Here is a 13,528-nt window from a genome sequence, read left to right as displayed (position 1 = left end):
AAAATAAATAACATAGTAATAAAATTCATAGAAATGTTTATTTTAATTAATAAAAAATACAATAAAATTTAATATTTACTAATTAATAAATATATTTCTTTAATAAATAATTATTTTATTTTTATATATAAGTAACATTAAATATAAATATAATAAAAAAATATAATTATTTTAATTTTTTAAAATAATATATAAGATTACTGTACTCAACCAAATAGTGTAATTTAATAACAGGAATATGATATTCTCCTACACAATTAAACACAATTTACACATTTTCCTACCATTATATTCTCCTTCATAATATTCTCCTAAAAAAACCGTTTTGAAAAACTATTTTACTTTGTACCATATAAATATAAACATTTTGTGAAGTTTTTTTTTTTCTTATTAGACATTTTGTGAAGTTTTTTCTTTATTTTATTTTACTAGAACAAAATATTTTAAATAACATAGTGTAAGCATTAGCAACTTAACTCCTATAATAGTCACCAAAGCAAAATGAGAGTCAAACTAGGCTATTTTTGACCAAGGAAGATTAAAAAAAAACATTATATTTAAAAAATAAAAACAAAAACAAAGTGTTAGAAACATTCATATATACTAATTATACACTTGAGTAGTATATAAGAATTTTGAGGCAAATAAAACCCAAAAACAGCTCTTTTCACTTTAGTGCCAACGGTTTGATATTGACTTGGCTTCACCTTCTTTAAATTGTTCCCTTTGCATATATCTCAAAACCCACCCACAACCCATTCTTCCTCAATTATTGACATGATGTATTATACACACATTACTTATATATATGTATGTTTCCCATTTTGGTTCAACCAATTTTCAATGTATATATATATCTTTCTGCCATGGATTATTAATTATTAGACAATATATATAGTCATATATATATACATACTCATCATCATGCTCATGATCAAAAAAGTCAGGCTGCAGCAAAGAGATTATATGTCATACATTAAAATGTCCTTATTGTTTGTTTTGTTGTCACTGATAAAAACTAGTGATAAAACCCAAGTGAGTAGTAGTGATCAAGATAGAGAGAGGGACAGTTTGATCATTTTGAAAATAGAGGTAAGAGCAGCAACAGACCTACGATTTAAAGTGAGGAAGACGTAATTTTTTTAAAAATAAAAGCAAAAGTAAACTCAAATAGTAAGAAAATACTCTCGGTGAGATTTGAACTCTGACCTCAATCTAGCTTAATTATTATACCAAAATTAACATAAACATCATTTTTTATTATAAATATGTCGTAACCAACTAAATTGTATAAGATAACTGATCCGCTTCTTGTTTGTAAGTGGGTCCGCCCTTATGTAAGAGGTAAAAGATTCCATATGAGAGTCCCACGGGTTAGCCACAAAGGGGCGATCTGTCGATTAGAAACTTATAGGTGTACTCTACTGGCCCATGGGTCAGTACTTACTGTCCACTGCCCAGTACTACTCTATCTTTTTACCTTTTTATTATTCTACTTTACCACAATTCACACAATACATATTCTCAATTCCTTCTTCTTCTTCTTCTCCAACTTCTTCTTCTTCTTCTTCACTTCTTTTCAAGTCTTATCTTTATTATCCCTTTGTGTGATAATATTCACCACATTTTTTTCAAAATTCTCTTTCACTTACTCTGCTTCATCCAAAAATTTCCTCCAATTCCCTCTTTGCCAAGGCACTCAATAATGGCCAAAGCTAGGCCTATATTAATACTCTTCATCTTGTTTTTTGCTGCACAAGGTTATTTATTTGTATAAATATTATCTCATCTGTCTCATCCATTTTTTCTCTTATAAATATAAATATCCTTATCTTCTTCATGTATAATATTTCCCATATTTACTTTACAAAAATTGTTGCACCAAAACACACACACACACATAACTATTTATTATATATATATATAATTATATATAGTCTCTTCAATTTCAAAAGTGATTAGTGATTACCATTTTGGCATACGTATATAAAATATTTACAAAATTGCTGTTAATTAATTAACTTAAAGAACACTATATAACTAGAATTAATAATACATAATTGTGTATAAAAATTTATGTGTATGACTATAATCCACGTTTCTAGTCTTATAACCATGTATTATAAATATAAATTGTATATATGCTGCAGAATCCAGAAGTGAAGCACCACCTTATCTTGATAAGCTGGCCAAATTCTCTACCACTGAACCACATGACAAACATCAGGTATATAAATATATATATAATTAAACAAATTAATTGTTATAGTATAAATTAATGAATGAATTAATTTCTATATATATAGGAAAATAATTATAGTGGTGGGAGAAGATTAATGATAGGATCAACAGCACCAAGATGCACATACAATGAGTGTAGAGGATGCAGATTCAAATGCCGAGCAGAGCAAGTCCCCGTAGAAGGAAATGACCCAATTAATAGTGCATATCACTATAAATGTATTTGTCATAGGTAATAATAATAATAATATTAATATTAATAGACACCTTCATTAATTATATTCTGTTGTTATTAATTTTGGGACCCAAATTGTACTAGTCAAAAAAAGTAGAACAATATATTTTTTTTCGGTTTCTTCTTATAATAATTAATTACCAACATATATACAATTGTGTACACTCATTCTAAATTAATAGGGTGTAGTGTACCCTTTATTATTATTATTTTGACTTAATTATATGTATATATGATTGGGGTAGTTTTAGAATTTTTGATGTGATGTTTAAACTTTTATATATAATAATTCAGTTAATTATATATGACCACGTAAAAGAAAGAAAATGACCACGTAAAAGATAATATGTAGATGTATATATATATCATTGTATCAAAAATTTATATATTTCATAAAAAATATTTTAAATCTCATTCCGTTGAAACTTATTTCAATTAATGGTCAAGAATATTAATCACGTGATATAGTTGATAAAAATTATTCTTATAAAAAGATATATCAAAGGATCCATATTATTGTGCTTACGTATTAAATATATATATATTTATATACTAAAAAACTACGCCATGGCGACGTATACTAAATTTATGCTAGTTTTTTTCTATGTTATTTGAAAATGATACAATTAAAAATTAAAGAAAAAGTATTATTAATTATTAGGTGAGATTAGTATTATGTGTATCTAAATATTATATTTTATAATGTTGTCAATTAAAAGTGAATATTGAATGAAATATATTAGTGTTTAAGAAAACTTGATGATTTAAATATGTTCTTAAGTTAATCCAAAAATAAATTAAAATTGATGTTCCAATACTTAAAGAAACATTACTTAAATGGGTGTAAGATAAAAAGAAAATTAAAAATCAATCTCTAAATTACTGATAATTGAAGATAGCATTTGTTTAAAAATTGTAGATAAGAAAACTAATGATAGTCATTGGTGGATTTCAATCTTCATTTGCTTCGATAGAGACAATAGTGTAATTTTTGTATTTTGCCCTTTTCATTCTAGCTGGGTCCGCATATATCTGGATTGTCCATTTTTTCGTTGATAAATTGAATATGGTAGTGTCGACAAAAAGTGAAAACCATGTTTAACAAAAAGTGATAGTATTCTATAACAAAATACTATTAAATTATTTTAAAATACTATATTTTATTAAAATAAAACTTTATGCGATTAAAATTTCATATTTATCTTTACTCAAAAAGAAAAAAAAATGATAAAAAAAATGAAAAGTTTCTATTATTATCTCCACTGCCTTTCTAGATGTGAATAATGATCTCTTCTTTCTTCCATATTCTTCTTTATATTTTGTATATTGTGTTTGCAACATATATGTAAATTATTACGTAACTTTAAAAAACTTTGCTCCTGGAAACTAATGCATATGCCGAGCACTTAGAATCATTTATTAGCTGTAAACTTTGTTGGGTTTTTTCGCCATTGATGCTTGGTTTTGTGAACTTTGATAAAAGTCATGCTTCTTTTTTATTATTATTATTACTTATATATTTTGTTATTAAGTTGTGAAGAAGAAAAAAGTGAAGTGCGGATTGGAATATTATGTGTGATCCCATGGGAATGTCCAAATTGTAATAGGAAAAGGAATACAATATTAAATAATTAAAGAAAACCTAATCGTAGATGTACAACAGCAAAAATCCAATCATATTTTTTTTTGAATTTAATGGGATTTATTTTATTATATATAAATGAAAAGTGACCCATGAATTTCTCATAAACTATTTTATTTTTCTAATAAACCATTTTATTTTTAATATAAATAAAAAATAATACCGAATGCAGCATATTAGTGTTTAAAAAAGCTTGATAATTTAAATATGTTCTTAGGTTAATCCAAAAATAAACTAAAAATTGATGTTCAAATACTTAAGGAAACACAATGTGTGTAAAATAAAAAGAAAATTAAAAATTAATCTCTAAATTATTGATAATTGAAGATAACATTTGCTTCGATAGAGACAATAGTATAATTTTTTTATTTTGCACTTTTCATTCTAACCGAGTCTGCATATAACTGGATTGTCCATTTTTTTGTGTATAAATCGAATATGGTAGTGTCAACAAAGCGGCGATGTTCCTGCAAATAGTTATTTATTTTCATTTAAGATGATTAGACATGGTGTGCATAATTAATTTAATTAAAAAAATTTACTTATGAAAAACAAGTAAAGTTATTTTATTTCTTTAAAACTACACCTCTGCAGTATAATCCATTAATTGGACACCAGTACACGAAAATATTTTTTCCAGTGAAAAAAAAATAATTAGAAAATTAATTTTCTTTTTTCTTAAGATAAAACGAAATTAGGGTAAGTAATTTTTTTTGTTTTGAAATTATTTTTATAATATTTTTTAAGATCATCAAAAAAAGTTCTAAAAAATATCAGTGTATATTTTTGTAAAAGATAATTTTATGATTTTTTTGACTCATGTGGACCCAACGCGCATGGATAATTTAGTTTTTTTTTTTTTTTTTTTGTTATTTCATATTAGAGAGAGTGAAAAAAAGCTATATATTATTTCAAAAAAAAAAAAACTATATATTATATTTATTAACTATCCTTTCGAAGATAGAAAAGAAAAAGGACTGTATATGAATATACTGCATAGTAAAATACATTAAGCTAATTAAACACATGAATATAACAACATGTTTTTTGATGTGTAGGTTAAACATAACAAATGGCATAGTTTAGTCTTCGTATAACACAATAACGATGTGAGCTCATTAATTTTGATAGAAACAATGCAGATTTGAAAAGATTCAATAAGGAGACAAAAATCCCAAAATGTTAGAAAATAAAAAATTAATCTTAAAAATTGGGGGATGATTTGGTAAAAAAAAAAATTCATTTATAATTCGTTCTTTTCCTGATCTCTCTCAACAAACTAATTATATATGCGGTTTAAGGATCAATTTATTTTATATATATATATTTTTAATTTCTAGAGTTATAGTTGTGATTATATGTAGAGTTGAAATATGCTAAATATCAGTTCAAATATTAATAGGATTTGTTTTATTATTATTTTATTATATATAAATAATATTTTATTATTTTATTAAATAAAAATAAAAAGTCACCCATGAATTTCTCATAAACCAAGAATTTTAGTTATATAGGCACACTTTATATAGAATAGATATTTCTTTTTGTGTTTATTTAAATCTATATATTTGATTTCATTTTCAACGTTGAGATTATTAATATACAAAATTCTTTTGATAGAATATAATTATTTTTTGTTTTTATAGATGTACTTAGGTTTTCAATAATTAATAATCATCTCATCAATCGAAGTGGAACGATTGCAAAGATAACCGAGATGTATCTTTTTATAATATGACAAAGTTTACAACCCCATAAAATAAATTACAATTAATATATATATATCGGTATTTTTATAATGTACCCTTTTTTTTGATAAAATTTTTTAGTTTAATTTTTTTTATAGTTGTAGTTATTAATTATTAAGACATCATGTAAATGTTTGAGAAATTCGAAAAAAAATTTAAGAGGCTAAAAATAGAGTTTAAACAATTTGTTGCAAGTGTAAAATAAACTATTTGAATCTTATTTTTGGAGTGTTAATTTTTTTAAAAATTCTCAAAATTTTACCAAATGTTCTAAAAATTAATTATAACGTAGACGACTATAAAAATTATTGAAGTAATTTTTTTTAAAATGCCAAAACAGATAGATAAGAGTTGCATCGGTGGACCCTAAAAAGGGTTTCAAAATTCTTTTAATATGTATATATATATTTATTTTTTTCACTAAAACTAACATGACAACACTACAAAAGGCAATAATGCATGAAAAGAATAGCCTCTTGCATTAATTATTTGTTAGCAAACCTTCCTAAATGTAACAAGAAATCACATGATGATACATACCGTTACATGTCAAGCTACACATTGATTGGCATATACTAGTAACCATGAATATGAACTTTGGTTTCTTTATTGTAGTATTATAGTTTAAATATAAGTGAAGAGAAAAAAATGTGAAATATGCTACTTTTTGAAACTGAAATTAATTATAGTGTATATAGATATATAGTAGACACAACACATGACACAAAAGTGGTCCTAACTAGATCAATGAGACATAAGACCCAAAGGTTCACATGGGCACAAATTGTTAGAATCCATTCATTTATTTTTAACACAAAATGGCAAAACTACTGATAAAAAAGCCAAGAAAAACTTCCAAGGCATGGAGGACCCAATTTTTCAGTATGTATGAACAAGCATGCAAGACCCACTAACTTTAATTATATGTATATATATGTTTTGCACTTGCCACTTGGGACTTCTCGCAGTTTCTTCTTTTTGGGAATATTCTACTTATCTCTACACACACTCTTACTTTACATTGGAGTAGTTATAATGAGTAGGCAGCCCCCCAATATATATAGATTATTAATTGTTGTAGCTCAATTGGGGTCCCCTACCTACAAACAAAAACTTGTTCAGAATGTGTATCATATCAACTTGAGCTAAGGTCTTTAAAAGTTTTAACTTCTATAAGGAGCTTATATGTATTATTTTAATAATAAAAAAAAACTTATGACACTTATATATTATTGATTTGATATTGAAAATAATTACACTCATAGCTAATTCATTTATGTCAATAGTGTACTATTCTAGTTAGTCAAACAAATATTATACATAATTATATAAACGCACATGATTTTTATGTATGCATGCTTAGAAAGGTCTTCAGATTTGAGCTAGTTAGTTAGAGTTGGTTCAAGTGATCAATAATTAAATGTCCTCTGGCTAGTTATGATGCACTAACTATATCTTAGTGTTGATTTATTATAGTAATGTATATATGTTGGGATTAAACTCATCACTTAACATGTCAAGTCAGTAGGTTCATCTATATGCTCATCAGATAAATTTGAAGAAAACTATTATTAGTTATAATATTTGGCTTTAATACCAACTTAAAAGAGATCCCACCAACAACTATAAATATGTGTTTCTCTATTCTCAAAGAGATTTCTAAGTTCTGAGTTATGATCTTTAATCTTTTAGGCTTATACTTTAGTTTTAGATTCAAGTTTAGAGAGAGAATCCAATATCATATAGTTAGTGTGTGTGGATGGATGTAATGGGAGTATCACTCTTGAAGTGATTTTTCTCAATGTGAGATATTTCTTTGTAATTATTCCCTGTGTTGAGTTTTATTCTTGGGCATATTCAATTGTGTACTACTTACTATTCAAGCAATAAAGATCTATGATTCATTGATCATTCTCGAGCTAAGTTTTCTTGTCTAATTTTAATTAAGTTCTAATTTTAATTTTATGATTGGTTTTAGTTTTGTTTGTATATTTTTTAATATTGTTACTACTCTAACAACCTATTTTGAGGGTGAGCATTCACCACAAATGGTATCAGAGCTCAGGGTTTAGAGTTCAAGAATCACATTCAACCAATCAAGACTCATCTTCAACATTCCAAAAATTAAACTCGAACTTTCAAAAACCAGATTCAAGCAATCAAGAACTGGTTTGAATGGCTTCAGCAAGGTTTGAGGTGGACAAGTTCAATGGTTCGAATGATTTCAACCTATGGAGAATTAAAATGAAGGCTTTTCTAGTTCACTAAGGGATCTATGAGACACTTAATGATGAAAACATAAAATTAATTAAAGACAACAAGAAGAAACTTGAGATTGAAGCTAAAGCACATAGTGTCCTCCTCCTCAGTCTTGGTGATGAGGTTTTAAGGGAAGTTTTAGATGAAGACAAGGCCTTGGGTCTCTCGAACAAACTGGCATCAATTTACATGAAGAAATCTCTTACAAACAAGCTGTATCTCAAGAAAAAGTTGTACACACTTCGAATGGATGAGTCAAAGAAATTGAGAAAGCATCTAGATGATTATAATAAAATCATCTTATTAGAAGTTGTGCAACATTTAATTCCACAGTTTTATTACCTTGTCTACACAATTCTCTTAAAACATAAAAGTAGTAAGATGTGATAATGCAAAGGAGCTTTATATTAAAACATTTTATGTTCAAAAAGGCATTCAACTTTATAATTCATGTGTTGAAGGACCTCAATAAAATTCAGTAGTTGAGAGAAAACATCAATAAATTTTAAATGTGGCTCGTGCCTTGGCTTTTCAATCTTCCATAGTCTTGGTATATTGGCCACATCTTATAAATATTGTTGTCTATTTGATTAATCGAACCCCTACTCCTTTGCTGCAACATTTAACACATTTTCAATTGTTGCACAATAAACCACCAACTGAACCAATTCATAAACCAACAATGGCCCCTGCTGCAATAATGATTCCCCCTAAGGTCATTCAAGACCCTCAAACTACAAAAGCATATCGACAAACATCTAAACCTAGTCACCTTAAAGACTATAAATTTGAATACCTTAGTTATGACAGGTTGAGCGTTCCATTTCGAAATGCTATATTACATGCTTACATTGAATTTGAACCAACTACATTCAAACATGCATCAAAATTTGCTCAATGGTTAAAAGCCATGGACACAGAATTCTTTGCCCTTAAGAAAAATAAAATCTGGACAGTAATCTCATTACCACCTAGATGTCAATCAATTGGTAACAAATGGGCCTATAAAATCAAATACAACTCCGAAGATGAAGCTGACAGATATAAGACACGTCTTGTTGCTAAAGGATATTCACAATAATATGGTCTCAATTATGTTGAGACCTTTGCCCCTGTTGCTAAGTTCAACACACTAGGGGTGAAAATCGGTCGATTATGGTCGGTTTATACAATTTTATAGCCAATTGGTCGGTTACGGTTTTTATTTTACGAAAACTGTAACCGACCGTTTAGAAATTATAACCGTATAAAACTGACCGTACGGTTTTTGCTAGTTTTCGGTTTGGCAATTTTTGGCAGTTTTGGGCGATTTATTACGATTTTTGGCGGTTTTTTTTAGTTTAACTATTTTTTAATTTCAAAAACAAACCGACCACCATGTCAAAAAAATTGAAACCGAAACCGACTGCCAAATTCGGTGATGATGTGGAACCAAAAATTCGGTTACAGTCTGGTCGGTTTGATGGTTGGTTTCGGTTTATCGATTTTTATGAACACTCCTACAACACACTTAAACTTTTCTTAGCACTTGCTGCTATCAACAATTGGTCACTACACTTTGCATGGTGATCTCAAAGAGCAGGTTTACATGACACTCCTCAGGAATACATACATGAGGGGGAGCTACCTCCCAACACTGTATGCCTACTACACAAAAGCCTTTATGGCCTTAAACAAGTATCTCGTCAATGATTTGCCAAACTTAGCACTACTTTGCTTGAACACGGTTTTTAAAAATCTGCATTTGATCACTCTTTATTCATCAAAAAATCTCCAACAAGTTTTCTCGCCTTATTAGTCTATGTCGATGACATAATAATTACAAGCACAAGTGACTCTGATGTAACATTTTTTAAAACCTTTCTCAATTCCAAATTTTAATTAAAAGACCTTGGACATCTGAGATTCTTCCTTGGACTTGAGATTGCCAGATCAAAAGCATGCATTTTTGTCTCACAAAGACCCTTCACAATACAATTACTTACTGAAACAGGCCTTCTTGGATCCAAAGTGTTTCCACACCTATGGATGTCAACATCTCTCATAGTAAAGATGTTGGACCCCCTGTAAATGATGTCACTTCTTATCAAAGCCTCATTGGAAAGCTTCTCTTCCTCACCATCACTTGGCTTGACATAGCATTTGCTGTCATTTGAGTAAGTCAGTATATCAGTGACCCTAGAAAACCTCACCTCAAGATTGCTTATCGAATTGTCTAGTACCTCAAAAGCACTCTTGGACAAGGGCTCATCTTTCATTCCAACAACTCATCTCAACTCTTGACAGATCGATTATTCCACCTCCAAGCATTCGTTGATGCAGATTGGGGTACATGTCCAGAAACAAGACGCTCCATCACAGGTTTTTGCATCTTCCTTGGCCAGTCCCTCATCTTTTGGAAATTAAAGAAACAGTCCACTATTTCAAAATCTTCTGCAGAAGTTGAATATCGATCCCTTGCTAACACCACTTGTGAAAATACTATGGCTCCACAACATTCTATCTGATTTTGGCATCTCACAAATTCAACCAACAATCATCTATTGTGACAATCAATCTGCAATACACATATCTGAAAATGCTGTCTTCCACAAGCGTGCCAAATACGTTGACATCGACTGTCATATTGTCTGAGAACAAGTCAACAAAAATCGCATCAAACTCTCCTACGTTTCCCCTTAACACAACACTGTAGATATCATGACCAATGCTCTTTTCCCTACTTAGTTTTACACATTGTTGTCCAAGATGAGTGCTACCAATCTTTACACATCATCTTGAGGGAAAGTCTTAGATGTAGCTTTGTATTGTTAAGTTATTTTGTCACATGTCAAGTTAGCTATATAGTTAGTTATTTTAACTAATTCTATTATTCATATTATGGAGTCAATGTTATATACACGGTTGTGTTTAATTAGATTTACTGTATTTCATACAGGGCCAACCCTGAAATTTAGTGTGCCATAGGAAAAAGAAAATATTTTTGGGCCCTCATTTAAAAAAAATGTGGTATTTTTCAAAATTGATAAAAAAAATATGTAATTTTAAAAAGGGATAAAATTTTTTTTGGGCCCCTAATCTAGTTGGGCCTTACGCATAGGCCTAGCCCGCCTATGCTCAAGGCCGGCTTTCACATAATAAGTAGTAAGCTCGGAAACTGAGACCTTACATTTATATAAGTAGGATTTTCAATTAAAGTTCATACCACAATAATTGTTAGAATAAAAAATTTCTAACAACAATAACTTGTGATATGGTAATTCAAGATTGATAAACAAAAAATAACTACCATCTAGAGGGGTTTTTAGACAATACTATTTTACATTGATTAAATAAAAAAATTATTAAGCCGTTTATAAAAATATAATTTAGTAATCCATTTATTACTAATTAATTTTCAGATTAAACCACATGATTCTTCTGAGTTATGAAGTGAATAATTGGATTCTACATCAAATAAATAAGTTTTTGTGTTGTTTTTTCATCAGTTAAATCCAAGATTGTTAAGTTTTGGGACTTGTCTTGAACTAGTGTACTACAAATTTTATAAATAGCTATAGTTTTATTCTCATTTGTAAAGTTTAGCTTTGAGAAAAAAAAAGGCCCAATTTTAAGGTATTGTAATGAGTCAAGTGTGTCTCAAGTGGTGTACAAGCTATATATATAATTCTCAATTGTGGATCATATATAGTGCACATAAGAATATTCAGTAAACATATTATAAAGACATATTTTAAACATTAAATGCGTTTGGTTGGGAGGAATAAAAATATAGGAATAGGAATGGGAATGGGAATGGGAATAGGAATGGAATGGAATAAAATTTAAAATGGATAAAAAAAAATTAATAAAAAAATAATTAAATTTTTTTTCTTGTTACATCGGAATGGTCATTTCTTCCTTTTTAAAATGGAATAGCCATTCCACCAAAATGGTGGAAAGAGCATTCCATTGGAATGCCATTCCAATACTTTAAAATGCAACCAAACAAAGAAATGGAATAAAAATTATTTCCTTTCCATTCCATTCCATTTCATTACCTCCAACTAAACGCCACCTAAATGTAAAAGTGAGAAGGGATAGAGACTAAGTCCTTAAAGATTCCTAGATAGCAATTCAAAAATAAATAAATAAATAAAAAAAGAATTCCTAGATAGTTTTTTGCAAGTGATGAAGTACGTACCTTTTCATAAATATCATTATTCTCACTTTTCGTAGAACTTACGCGAGATTTTTCTTTGATCCTCAATTACTCCCACACATCACATACATGTTCTTGTTTCAAATATGTTTTCACAAAATTTTGTATTATCATTATTTGTAAAATTTTCTATTGAAGTAATTAATTTTTGTATTTACTTGCGGATTTGTAAAAAAAAAAAAAAAGAGATTTATAAAAATAAAAAAACGATAATGTAAAATTGTAAAACGACAAAACAAGTCATTTTGAATTCTTATTATATAATAATTAGATAATATAATCGTTATTCCCACGGCTAATTGAATTATTTTTAGTATTATAATAAAAATATGAAAGAGGTGCACAAGAGGCTTTTTTTGCATTGTATTTTAACTTTGCCATTAAAAAACTTGTAAGTCTCAATATTTGTTTTTCTTTTTAAATAAATATGTCCATAAGTCTTGGTTACAATTTTGATTCAGCAACTTTAAAGAATTTTTAGAAAGAGAGGGAGAAAAAGAAGAAAGAAGTAACGAGAATAATGATAATATTTTTGATAAATAATTATGTATTAAAAAAAATAAAAAAATAACATTAATATGAATTTAAAATAAAACAATAATACATATTAAAAAATTGATACTACATAAAATCATTTTTAATTTGAAGTATTATCCAATAATAAGAAGAAGAATAAGAATTTTTATATTTATTCCATCTTTAGGGATTCTTCCAATCCAATTTCAGTTACCAAACAAAATTAACTTGAAGATCTCCAATCCATAATCCTTTTAATTTATTACTTATTTTTTCCCGAAAAATGGAATAATCCCTATTTTTTTTTTCTTTTTGAACAATCATAATTCATGATCCATATCATTAAATTATATGGATTTTCTTCAAGCAAAAAAAAAAGAAAAAATGGATATCCTTTCTTCCAAAGCTAAAAACAGTAAATAAGGATTTTTTTCTATCAAAAAAAACCAAAAACAGTAAACAAGGATCTTTTCAAAAAAAAAAAAACAGTAAACAAGGATTTTATTTTTTGGAAATGGCAGCACCAAATTGACTAGATGGTAAAGTAAACCCATAGAATTGACAGATGTCAATTTCGTATTGGCCATTTGGGAAAAGCCCAATAGAAACGTAGAAAAAGAAAGCACATGGACTGACACGTGTCTTTCCAATGTTCGACTTCAAGTACCAATAGAGAAACCGGGAAC

At 28.1% G+C, this 13,528-nt stretch overlaps 1 protein-coding gene across 1 annotated transcript; it reads left to right on the top strand.

The window, feature by feature from the left end:
- Positions 1–1,377: 1,377 nt before the first annotated feature.
- LOC115714777 (uncharacterized) lies at positions 1,378–2,650 on the top strand. The gene is made up of 3 exons (XM_030643529.2): positions 1,378–1,760; positions 2,151–2,227; positions 2,307–2,650. Exons 1-3 carry the CDS (start codon positions 1,706–1,708, stop codon positions 2,475–2,477), a joined length of 303 nt encoding a protein of 100 aa, XP_030499389.2. The 5' UTR covers positions 1,378–1,705; the 3' UTR covers positions 2,478–2,650.
- The last annotated feature ends 10,878 nt before the right edge of the window (positions 2,651–13,528 follow it).

The sequence above is a fragment of the Cannabis sativa genome, chromosome 4 (genome assembly GCF_029168945.1).
Source record: "Cannabis sativa cultivar Pink pepper isolate KNU-18-1 chromosome 4, ASM2916894v1, whole genome shotgun sequence".
NCBI lineage: Eukaryota > Viridiplantae > Streptophyta > Magnoliopsida > Rosales > Cannabaceae > Cannabis > Cannabis sativa.
This window is presented reverse-complemented; position numbering and strand designations above follow the sequence as displayed.